This window comes from Macrotis lagotis, chromosome 5 (assembly GCF_037893015.1).
Source record: "Macrotis lagotis isolate mMagLag1 chromosome 5, bilby.v1.9.chrom.fasta, whole genome shotgun sequence".
NCBI lineage: Eukaryota > Metazoa > Chordata > Mammalia > Peramelemorphia > Peramelidae > Macrotis > Macrotis lagotis.
Genome location: NC_133662.1, coordinates 22824622 through 22837127, shown reverse-complemented (window position 1 = coordinate 22837127; position 12506 = coordinate 22824622). Strand labels below are relative to the sequence as shown.

The 12506-nt window shown below is 38.3% G+C and overlaps 1 protein-coding gene across 1 annotated transcript in view; it reads right to left on the bottom strand.

The window, feature by feature from the left end:
• Window positions 1-7189: 7189 nt before the first annotated feature.
• The window catches only part of LOC141489648 (spermatogenesis-associated serine-rich protein 1-like), a 32036-nt gene continuing 26719 nt past the window's right edge, over window positions 7190-12506 (bottom strand). Inside the window, 2 exon segments of the mRNA XM_074190171.1 lie at window positions 7190-7666; window positions 10623-10685. Of these exon segments, the coding sequence (XP_074046272.1) occupies window positions 7516-7666; window positions 10623-10685 (214 nt within the window). The 3' untranslated portion in view covers window positions 7190-7515.

Below are 12506 nucleotides of genomic sequence, written 5' to 3'. Positions count from 1 at the left end.
TCAGTCGCGCGAGAGTGCCGGGCCGCGAGGAGGAGCCCAAACGAGGCCGATTCCCGACGGTGCGCGCTGGGTGGCACGCATGCGCACACAAAGCCCTAAAAAGCCTCGCTCGCGCGTCGATCTGCTGTTGGAAGGGGACGGGGAGAGAGGCCCGGATGTTCATAGCGCCTCCCGCCGGCGGGAGGTGCGTCAAACAGGGGAGCTTTAGCTCTATGGCTGGATTTCTTTTCCTTGCCTGTCCTTGGCTTAAAGCTTTGCCTGAGAATTTAGGAGATTCCTTTCCATTCAATTCAGTAAATATCTATTGAGCGCCTGTGAGGGGTGCAGACAGGCCCAAGAGCTGGAAGGTGCTTCCGAGGCCGCCCAGGCCGCTCGCCCTCTCCCAGCCCGGCGCCCCCCCGCGTCACCCCCACCACAGCATTCAGCGCCTGCACCCGGGTGCCGTGGCCGTAGGGGCAGCGGGAGGTGGCCGAGAGCTTAGCAGACGCGGAGAATTTGGTCCGAAGTTTTTTACCCTGTTCTACTTCTGTTCGTGTCAAAATGAACCGTGCTCCGTTAGTTTATTTTGGTGTTTTGTTCAATCAATGAATGGAACTCAGTCAATAAACACTCATTATTTATAGAATGCAAATATTTATTCTTATAATTATAAAGTATAATTATATTAGGATATGCAATTTATTTTTATAAATATTATTAGAGAATATGTATGATTTATAAAATAGGAAAAAAAAGAAGTTAAAAAAAATCCCTGCCCCTCAAGAAGCTCACAGCCTAATGGAGACAACAAGAACTAAATATGTACAAGGAAAATAGGAAATCATTAAAAGAGGGGAAGATACTGAAATTAGAGATGTTAGAAAATGCTTTTTGTAAAAGATAAGAATCTGCACTGGATTGGGGCTGAAACCAAGAATATAATCCTCTTAACCTTGGCATAGCATGGTGACCTTCAGGATGACGAGGAGGACAGCCGCCAACAAAACTACAAGGATTTGGGAACTGGGTGGAGCTGCTGCAGCTGTCCAAGGCCTTCGGCTGGAAGGACCAGGGCTGCAAAACCTATTTATCACTATTTCTGCCGGTTTGGTGAGCCTGAGACACATGACACTAACTAGCTGTGTGACCCTGGACAAGTCACTTCACCCTGATTGCCTCACATCCAGGGTCATCTCCAGTCATCCTGATTCATATCTGGCCATTGAATCCAGATGAATCTGAAGGAGAAAGTGAGGCTGGTGACTTAGCACAGCACCCCTCCCTCAAATCCAATTCACTTGCTTGTCATCGCATCACTTCCCTGGTGTCGTGTCATTTCTTTGAGAATGAAGAACAAACATCCTCATCACAGAAAGCTTAGCCTGAGATGGAACAGAGCTTTTTCACACCAAGGGCATCCATAAATACAACTTGGGAGAAAATTCATATTTGTCAGCATTTCTCTACAAATCTATTTTAATCATCAGTGACAAAGGCATTGCTGAATTCCAACCCCAGTATACTACTTGAAGAAGTTGAATGGCGCTTCAAAAGAAAAAGCTGGAAATAGTAGCTGGCCTAGATATGATACATCCCAAATGCCATTATTAAACATTACAAGAGAATGGGAGGAAATATTTTTCACAACTATGACTTGGGGGAAAGTCTTAACCAAACAAGGGATAGAAGTGATCATAAAACAGATCATCTAAATTACCCAAAATAGGGGGCGGCTAGGTGGTACAGTGGATAGAGCACCAGCCTTGGAGTCAGGAATACCTGAGTTCAAATCTAGCCTCAGACATTTAACAATTGCCTAGCTGTGTGACCTTGGGCAAGTCACTTAACCCCATTGCCTAACAAAACAAAAACAAAAATAAATTACCCAAAATTAAAAAGCTTTAGCACAAATAAAATTAATTCAACTGGAGTATGATGAGAAATTATCAAGGGAGAAAAAATCTGCATCAACTATTTACAATAAAACTGCTAAACCCAAGATATGTAGGGAATGGACTCCAAATACACTACCAAGAATTATTATCCAAGAGATAAATGGGCAAAGGATGTAAACAAAAAAAGAAATGCAAATCATCAAGAATCATATGAAAGAATGAACCAAGTAATTAATAAAGAGAAGTACAAATTAAATAACTCTGAAGCTTCCTTCCACATCCCCTAAAAATAAGAAAGATTACTAAGATGGAAATAGTCAATATTGGAGGCAATGTAGGAACACTTTCACACCAATATAACAAGAACAACAAAAAGTAGGAAACTTTCAGCTTTTCCCCAGAAAACCCACTATGCCTAGGTTTTTACCCCCAAGGAGATCAAAAACAGAAAGGTCCTATATATACCAAAACATTCGTGTCAACTACAGCAAAAAAAAAAAAAACCCAACTTCCAAAAACTAGAAACTAGAAAATGAATTATTCACTTAAGAAAAACAAAACTGTTTATAACATATGTATATGTTATATTTATATATTATATATGTTTATAACATGTGTATGCTCTGTGAGAGTGTATAATCATCTGATTCTCAGAAGCAGTCAGGAGGATCCAGATATATATTGGTGTTGGTCATCAGTCCTCTCCCTTATATGAGTGTCCCTCATTTTATTAAACTTCAAAGATACTGCCTTTTTTTGAAGTTTGTGGCAGCCATGTGTCAAGCAAGTCTATGAGTGCCATTTTTCCAACAGCCTACGCTCAGATCATGTCACATTTTGGCACTTCTTGCAAACTTTTTCAATATTATTGTACTATTGTAGAATCATAGTATCAACTCCCATTGTATCTGTGATAAGTCTCAGGGACTTCAACAGGTCAGCATCATATCAAACTTGTTTGGGCTTTTTGCCTGGACCAGAAATCAGTCCCCACCCAAAATCTTAAGAGTGAAAAATTTTGACAATGACATAATATTTGGCCAACTATACTTTGAGCTAACTTAATAATGAATCTAAAGTAGTAGAGCTATATATGTATTTCCCAGTAGTATAAATGTAAAATTAAGTTGTGAATATTGAAAGCATCAATTTCCAAAATTTTTTTCCTTATTTTATCTGATAAGGTATTTGAGACTTATTATCTGTCCCGGTTAAAAGTTCTACAAAGCTTAAATCTGAGAGCTTTGAGATTCAGAGGTGAAAGGGCTAGTTTCACACCTATCTGGAATGAGGTGATGTAGCAGAAGTAAGTTCTACCTACATTTGTTTAGCTATATAAAAGCTACATGTTAAATTTGGTAGTAAAGTCTTTATTTTCTGGAGTTATGGCTATATCCAAAACTTGACTTTTAAAAGTGCCCCTCAGCCATAATGGGTTTAGCAAGCCTTTCATTTTAAGAACAGAGAGGATGGGTGACCTCAGGCTTTTTGATCCAGCCTTTTAACCCATCTCATGACTACTGCTCTGACTGGAATGACAACGGCTACCAGGTTCATCTTGGAAAATTCCAAAGTGTGGTTTCTAAGAGAAGGAACTGCCTAGAATTGAAGTCACATCTTGAGTCAACCAGTATTGGCAAGGCATCAATCTTAGGAACTCAATGAAGAGATCAATCTTCAGCCAGCTAAGGTGACACAGTGAATAGAACACAGTCCCTGGAGTAAGTCCTGAGTTCAAATCTAGCCTCAAACACTTCCTAGGTATGTTGTCCTGGGCAAGTCACTTAGCCCCAATTGCCTCCAAAAAAGGGCAATCTACAATATTTATTCTCAATAATGTGAGTAATAACTGAATCCAGCCCTAAACTTGATGTTTAAAGTCAAATCTTATGAGACGGTAATTGATATTATTACAGGTCTGATTCTTGGAGAATGTCATTAAGCCAATGATCCATAATGCAAGCAGCCTTTTAAAGTTGACTAGAGCTTTGTCATAGGGAAAAATGGGGAGAACGACTTTTGTCATGGACGGAGAGTTTGTTGTTGTTTCAGACTCTTCATGAACCCATTTGGGGTTTTCTTGGCAAAGATACTGGAGTAGTTTGTCATTTCCTTCTCCAGCTCATTTTACAGATAAGGAAACTGAGGCAAACAGATGACTTGCCCAGGTTTAGTAAGTATCTGAGATTCTGAGCACAGATCTTCCTGACCACAGGCCTGGAATTTTATACACTGTACCACCTAACTGCCCTAGATAGGGGCTTGTTTTCCCAATGTAGCATTTCTCTTGAATGAAAAAATTTCCTATCTGGTTAAAATTCTAAGCCTGGCTGTGGCACTCTATCAATACAATTGGCTGCCTATTTGACTCTTTCCTAGAATTCCCAACAAGTTAAGGGAGCATTTTCCCCTTACTATATAGTTATGCTCCTCTTTTTCCTTTAATGGCAACTTTGTCCGGCATAGCAAGATACTGTCTTTAATCTTCATAAACACTTCTCTATGAGTCCAGGTAGAACAAATTCAGGAACCAATAAATCAAAATTATTAAGTGTCTGATATGTGATAGACACTAGGTTAGGTCCCAGGAAAAGGAATAGGAAAAATGAAAGTCTTTGCTCAGAAGTTTACATTCTAGTGGGGGAGAGGGGATATGTACATGTCTAAGATATATATACCAAATATATGTATGTAGATGTATACATGTATTTAATGTATATACCATATGTATGTAATGGGAGGGCAGCCTGAGAGGTCAGACAAGTTTTCATGGAAAACGGGTGGGGAACCTTTTTTCTGCCAAGGACCATTTGGATATTTATAACATCATTCAAGGGCTATATTTGGTCAAATATTTAATTCACCCCTAAAAAGCTCCTAGATTTATTGAATTTCCAGTCCTGCCTATGCTTGCCTTGGTACTTTCACATCAACATAGCCTGCCAGCCAGAAGTTCCCTAACTCTGATGTAGAAGGTGGTACCTGAGCTGAATTTTGAAGGAAATGAAAAATCCTATGAACTGAATGTCAAAAAGACCAGGTATAGAATGAAGGCACTCAGTAAAAAATCTTAAGAGCAGAAGAACTTTAACCATTTTGGCTGGATTGTCGAATTTGGAAAGGTCAGTAATATAAAGTGAGACTAGAAACATAGATTAGGACTAGGTTGTGAAGCACTTAAAAAGTCAAAGACACAGGGGGCAGCTAGGTGGCACAGTGAATAGAGCAACGGCCTTGGAGTCAGGAGTACCTGGGTTCAAATCTGACCTCAGACACTTAATAATTACCTAGCTGTGTGGCCTTGGGCAAGCCACTTAACCCCGTTACCTTGAAAAAAAACTAAAAAAAAATCAAAGACAGCAGTTTAGATGCTATCCTAGAGGTACTAGAGAGTCACTTGAGTATCTTGAGAAGGGAATGACTTCTTAAGGAAAATCATATCAGCTATGTGGTTTATGGATTGAGATGGAAAGAGACTAGTGAAAGTAAAACTAAGGTCATAGGAGTAGTTCAACAAGAGGTGATGAGAGTCTGAATTAAGATGGTGATTGAGTTATGAGAAAAAAATGAAGACAAAGAGGATGTTTGTTCATGTGGATCTTTCCAGGCTAGGTCCCTGCCTGAAAAATGTCAAAGAAGAGAGGGAGGAGGGGGAATAGAAGGAAGAAGGAAGAACAAAGGAAGAAGAGGAAAAGAAGAAGAAAGGGAAAAGAAAGAAGAAATGAGGAGGAAGATGATGATGATAAAGGTGATAGTGGTGATGATGGTGATGATGGTAAAGATTAATATGTTCACAGTGAAGAGCAAACATCTTAAAAAACTAAAGAGCACTACAACTTTGAGAGAAAAAAAACGTTCTGTGACCACTAGATGGCACATTGGAAACGTACAGAGCGACCTGATCTTTTAAAATTATCTGCAGGACTCAGATATTTGTGGATTGCCTTTCACCCACTGGTTCTGCTATCTACATATATCTCCCAGATCCTTATGACTTTGAAAGTCATATATATATATATATATATATGTATATACATATATATATATATATACACATATATATATATCACTGTCTTGCCTCTGCCCTCAGCAACTGACCACTCCTCTTTTCTGAACAATGTCCCTTTCCTAATCATGCAATATTCCTCCCATACTAAATTAGAACAAATATTTAATCTGATAAATAAAAGCAGAGTAAAAATTCAAGCCATTCAGTCAGTAAACATTTATTAATTATCTACTAAGTACTAAACACTGCAGCAAGCCCTGGGGATACAGAGGAAGGTAAGAGACATTCACTTTAATTTACCTGCTGGAACAACCTTTAATCTGTCTAGTCAAAGTGGCATGACCCATGGCATTTACAACAGAGATGGCAGGGTGTGACTACAACCAGAACACAGAGAGATGAGAACACAGGGAGATGAGTTGCCCCTCTTTAAAGGAAAGATGGCCTCTATATGGTGTCGAGGTCACTTCATCTTGTCCCAATAATTTTTCAGTCTAAGCTCATATGCTTTAACCTTCATAATTCCTACAACAGAAGCATCTATGAATCTAGTTAAAACAAATTAATCAGTCCATCAATTAACAAGCTTTAAGTGACTAATAGGATCCAGGTATTATTATAGGCCCCAGGGGTACAAAAATGAAAAATAAAACAATCCCTACTCTGAAATATTATAAACTATTCTGTACTTTGAGGAGACTACAAGTATAGAACTGTCTCTATGAACTTTATTTGGTTGATCTGATTGACAGCAATACTCCTAATCAATATACCTTTAGATAATTTTTACTGTACTGCAGCTGCTGCCTCTTAAATTGGCTAACTCATCAACTTGGCTCACTGCCTAGTTCACCACCCACTCCTGGTTTCTCACTTATGGCCAAAAAAGTGATACTGCCTGTTTATTAAAGTTGTAGCACAGAAAAAATAGTGAGAGAGAGAGGATTGGCTTTACCTTAAACACCATGCTCCTCTGAAAGATACCACACTTCCCTGATATCTCTAGTTCCCTCCCTTTGTCCACCATACAGTCTCCTCTTGAAAAACTAGAAAACTGGGGCGGCTAGGTGGCACAGTGGATAAAGCACCAGCCCTGGAGTCAGGAGTACCTGGGTTCAAATCTGGTCTCAGACACTTAATAATTAGCTAGCTGTGTGGCCTTGGGCAAGCCACTTAACCCCATTTGCCTTGCAAAAAAACCTAAAAATAAAAAAACTAGAAAATTGAAATTGGAAGAACAAAGAAACATGCTGTGTAATTATGACTATAACAATATAAATAAAAACAACACTAAAATGTAGCTGAATTCTAATTTATTGTAATAACCAATCTCCAGAAGATATGATTAGAAATACTTCCCTCCTCTTGGTAAAGAGGTAGGAGACTTTTGAATGGAGCAGATGATCCACTGTGTTGGAGTAGAAAGGGATGGCAAGGGAGAAAAGGGAAAGAATAAACAACTATGGAATGGAAAACAAAGAATATCAAGAATACTTTAATACTTTTTAAAAAATAAAATACATGTTAAAAAAAAGTCAAGGAACTATCATAAAGGAAGTAACAAGAGTGTATACTGCATTTTTAGTTATATAATCTCCCGAGAAGCTTTTCTCTTACTGGGTCCAATGCTTCTCATATTATTATCACTCTTTTTGTATGTTGTAGCACATTAGGGAACAACCATACCATTATGGGAATTGCTGGCTTCCACTCATTGAGTTCTTTTACTTCCATTATTTCAGTATTTTTTTCTTCTTTCTTCTTCCTCTCAGAATAAGGTAGGCTGCAGGAAGAAAAGGCCATATGTTATATGATAGCAAAATTTACCTGTACAACTATGGGAAGGCATCCTGATGATGGGGGAAAAGCCCTGGATTTGAAATCAGGAGACTTGAGTTTGAGTCACAGCTTTACTACTTACTGATGTGATGATGTGACTCTGAGCCAGTCATTTTCAACTCTTAGCACCCCAGTTTCCACACTTATGATATGGGGCTGATAATACCAAGGACTATAGTCAGGTGGCTGATTAGTGCAAATAATTAGCCATCTGAAGTAGTCCCATGTATTTGAATTCGAACTATTGGAGCAGAGCTGGGATGTACTGACTGCTACTGCTCAGGTACTGTTTGAATCATCCTATCTAGTTTCATGGAGTCACTATCTAGAGCTCTCTTTTGCTCCTTATCAGACCCAACCCTGCTCCTGTGTACAAGTCACATTCTGAACCCCCCCCCCCCAACTCCATCCCTCCATTAGAATGTAGGTACTCAGAGGGCAAAGACTGCTTTATTTTTTTTTTAAATTTTTAAGTCTCCAGTGACTGGCATATGACTTTGCCTACCAAGCTGGCTTAATGAATATTGAATGGAAGACTCTAAAATCTATAAGTCCCCCCAATGATCATGTTTCAAGACTGCCTGCCAGTTATTTCCATCTCCACCTTAAAAAAGACTTACAGGGGTGGCTAAGTTGCACAGTGGATAGAGCACCAGCCCTGGAGTCAGGAGTACCTGAGTTCAGATCAGGCCTCAGACACTTAATAATTACCTAGCTGTGTGGCCTTGGGCAAGTCACTTAATCCCATTGCCTTGCAAAAAAAACTAAAAAAAGACTTATATATCTTAAAAATTGTTTCATTTTCCCCCTCCCTCCAATTCTGCCTTCACCTCCTCTGAAAAAAAAAAAGTTCAGGATTTTTCCTATTTTTGTGTCAGAAGTCTATAGGAATATTCCATTAAATCAACTCCTTTTATTCAATTCAAGCAGTTCTGCATTCAGATAATTGTCCAAGAATCTAAACTGTATTTTGTATAGTATCATCATATAAGCAAGTTAAAGGAAAAATGCAACTAGCTGTGTGTGGGATAGAACAAGTATCAATATGCCTCAGATACTTGTTACCTGAGTTTCCATGGGAAAGTCACATTCCCAAATGCCTCCAAAAAAATGTCAATTCTTTAAGGGCAAGGAGAGTTTCCTTTTTGCCTCTATATCTTCAACACATGCCTTGCATGTAATATTTATGATAAATATTTGCTCAATTGAATTGAATCTTTATCCTCAGTATCCAACCCTTCCCTCAAAGCACCAGGCCAGGATTTCCAACTGTCTTCTGTAAATTCACACACATATATTACACAAGGACTCTTACTCAACATATCCAAAACTGAATTTATCAGCATCTTGCTCACCATCTCCTAACCTCTCATAAGATCTGAGTTTAAATCTCACTTCTAAAGAACACGGACTTTAGAGTCAGAGGACCTGGGAACACACTTCAACTCTGCCACCTGTATGACCAACAAATCACTGAACCTCTCTGAGCTTCATCTGTTAAATAGGGGAGTGGTTGAATTAAATGACCTTTAAAGTGCCATCAAAACTTTACAAATATTATCTTGTTTGATCCTTACAACCACCCTAGAGGATAAATACTATATAAATGCTATTTTACAGATGAGGAAACTGAGGCAGGCAAAGATTAAGGTACTCATCCAGAATCATACAGCTAATAATTCTCTAAGGTAGGATTTTAACTCTAGTCTTCAGTCTATCTATTATGTCACCTATTATGTCACAATGCTACTTTTCCTAAATTTTATATTTTAATTAAAGATACTTCTAGTGACTTAAAATCAAAACTTCTGAAGCATCTTTCCTCTTTCTAGGCAATGTAGTATAGTGGAAAGAATACTGTGACTGAAGTCAGATTCATGTCACCTCCTTGCTGTTTTTCAATCATGTCTGACTCTTTGTGAACCTATTTGAGGTGTTGTTTTTTTTTAGGTTTTTTTGCAAGGCAAATGGAGTTAAGTGGCTTGCCCAAGGCCACACAGGTAGGTAATTATTAAGTGTCTGAGGCTGGATTTGAACTCAAGTACTCCTGACTCCAGGGCAGGTGCTCTTATCCGCTGTGTCACCTAGCCACCCCATATTTGAGGTTTTCTTAGCAAATATACTGGAATGCTTTGCTATTTCCTTCCGCAGTTCATTTTACAGATAAGAAAACTGAGGCAAGTAAGGTAAAGTGACTTGCCCAAGGTCATAGAGCTATTATGTGTCTGAAGCCAGATTTGTTCTCAGTCCTGAATGGAAGACTGGCACTATGCACTGGGCCACCTAGCTGTCATTAGCTGTCACCTTAAGAAAATCACCACCTTTCTGGACCTTGGTTTCCTCATTTATGTTTGGACTAGATGACCTTTAAGGTCCTTCCCAGTTCTAAATCTATGATAATAATTGATAAAGTATTATAATGTAGTCTTATTGATCTCTAAAATTATTTTTAGATTTATCAAACTACATCTCATCACTAAGATTCTGTCATTTGGAAAAGTATTACCCCCAAAGTTTAATTGAAAGTTTAGCAGATGAATGTTGAAATGGTAATAAAGCCTCATCAATAATATTGTATCTTAAAAAAAATTAATATTGTATCTTATCCAACCAAAGTCTGATGAATCACAGGAGCATTTATTATGAGCTGAAAAGAACCGCAGAAATCATTTAGTCCATCCTTATTTTACAGATGAGAAAACCGAATCCTTGAGAAGTGAAATGCTTCACTTAAGGTTGCATAGAATGGAAGGACTAGATAAAAAACAGATCACGAAACTCAGATTTTCATACTCCTTTCACACTCCTTCTGCCTTCCCAATAAAGATTGAAAAAATAAAAATTCAGTGGACAAATTCTGGGCCTACATAAATAATATAAAATAATGTAACAATACTCACTGATATTCCTGAGGCAGGGGTTCCAGAGGAATAAATGTATCTACTTTCTTTATATATGGAGTTCTGAAAACAATGAAAGGCAACCATAAAATTAGCAAAGATTGGCACTCTACCCAGATCAACATTTGTTTTCACTAAAATAGAAATTCCTTCTATTCTGTTGTGTTACTTTGTTACTTTTTTATAAATGTAACCCAGGGTTCCAGCCTGGTACATTTACATAAGATGATCTTAATGGACAGACTGAATATTTGATGCTCAGTGTTTGTTGAGGAGCTTGGGAGAAGAGAGATTTCTTCTTGCCTTTGCATACAAGGTGATTCTAAGTTCTCTTTGAAAATTGAGAGACATGAAGAAGCCAGGACTTCAGTATGCCCCTGATTTCCACCTTCTTAGAGTAAAATGGCTGGAAATTCCCCCTTAGTTGAAATAGGGTATTCTCTCTCTCTCTCTCTCTCTCTCTCTCTCTCTCTCTCTCTCTCTCTCTCTCTCTCTCTCTCTGTCTCTCTCTGTCTCTCTCTGTCTCTCTCTCTCTCTCTCTCACAAACATACACAGATCTTATTCCTCATTCATGCTATATTGTCTGATATATTCTGATCAGTATAATATCTCTCATTTCTATTTATAGTCGGCTTAGAATGAATTTATTCATTATTCACTATTTCTCATGGTCTTGTAACTACCACTTAATGCAAAAACAGTCGAGTCTTTATACAGTACTCTCCCCATCAAGGGATACCAACCAGAAAAGCAACTTAAACTTAAATCAATTCCTTCTAGACTAATATTTAAGGAAACAGATAGGCATAATTCTAGTCTGATTTCTCTGATTTAAGGAGAGCCTCAATTCTTCATTCTCCTGTTCACCACCAGACAGGAATCAAAACTTCCCTTTCAGTGGAAGAGATTCCAGAGATATCTCTTTACACCTCCCTCAAGTTTTAATTACTAAGACCTATGTGGAGAAACACATAACCTACATGGCCAACCACACACATACCCCTTACATAAACATATATAATACATAATTTTTTAAAAAATCAGTTTGTTGGTAAACGTAAAAAACAACTTAGTCACAAGGAACATTGTACTAAATACTACATGTTCTTATTTGTTGGTTAGTTTTGCTAAACTATTTCCCCTTTAGAATTCTTTGTGATAAGAAATGACTGGGAATGGGACAGGGAGTAGGAGATGGGGGAGGAAGTACATTCAGAAATGTAGGTAATTATATAAAGTCAAAATGAATCAATAAAAAAATTTTTTTAAATAAAAATACCCACAATGCCACACTTTTCCATGCTCTTCCAAAATAAATCCTCATTAATCTCCATTTTTTTCACCTGTGATTAGCTGGATTTCTTTTAGGTTTTTTTTTTTTTGGTTAAGTGGCTTGCCCAAGGCCACACAGCTAGGTAATTATTTAAGTGTTTGAGACCGGATTTGAACCCGGGTACTCCTGACTCCAGGGCCGGTGCTTTATCCACTGCACCACCTAGCCGCCCTGGATTTCTTTATTCTAATGGATTTGAGCTCAAGCTAAACCTGGTGTTATTTTAGAAATCAAAGGCCAATAGTCTGAGTTTGACTAGAAATTTAAGGGCCTTGGATTGGGGGCTGGTAGGGGGAGAAGGAGAAGGGCAGAGATTGACCATGGGAACAAAATAATACCCTTACTTATGTCCAAATGACAAGGAGCCACATATATCTTCAGTGATACAATTAATATATTCCCAACATGCCTGTTTCATAGGATCCTTTACCATCTTCCAGTCCATATGAGAACAACTTCCTCTACAATTTCCCTGACAAATGCTCTTCAGTAACTTGGAACTCACCCCACTTTTGAACCATGTTAATTGTTAAGATTTTGGTTGCTAATT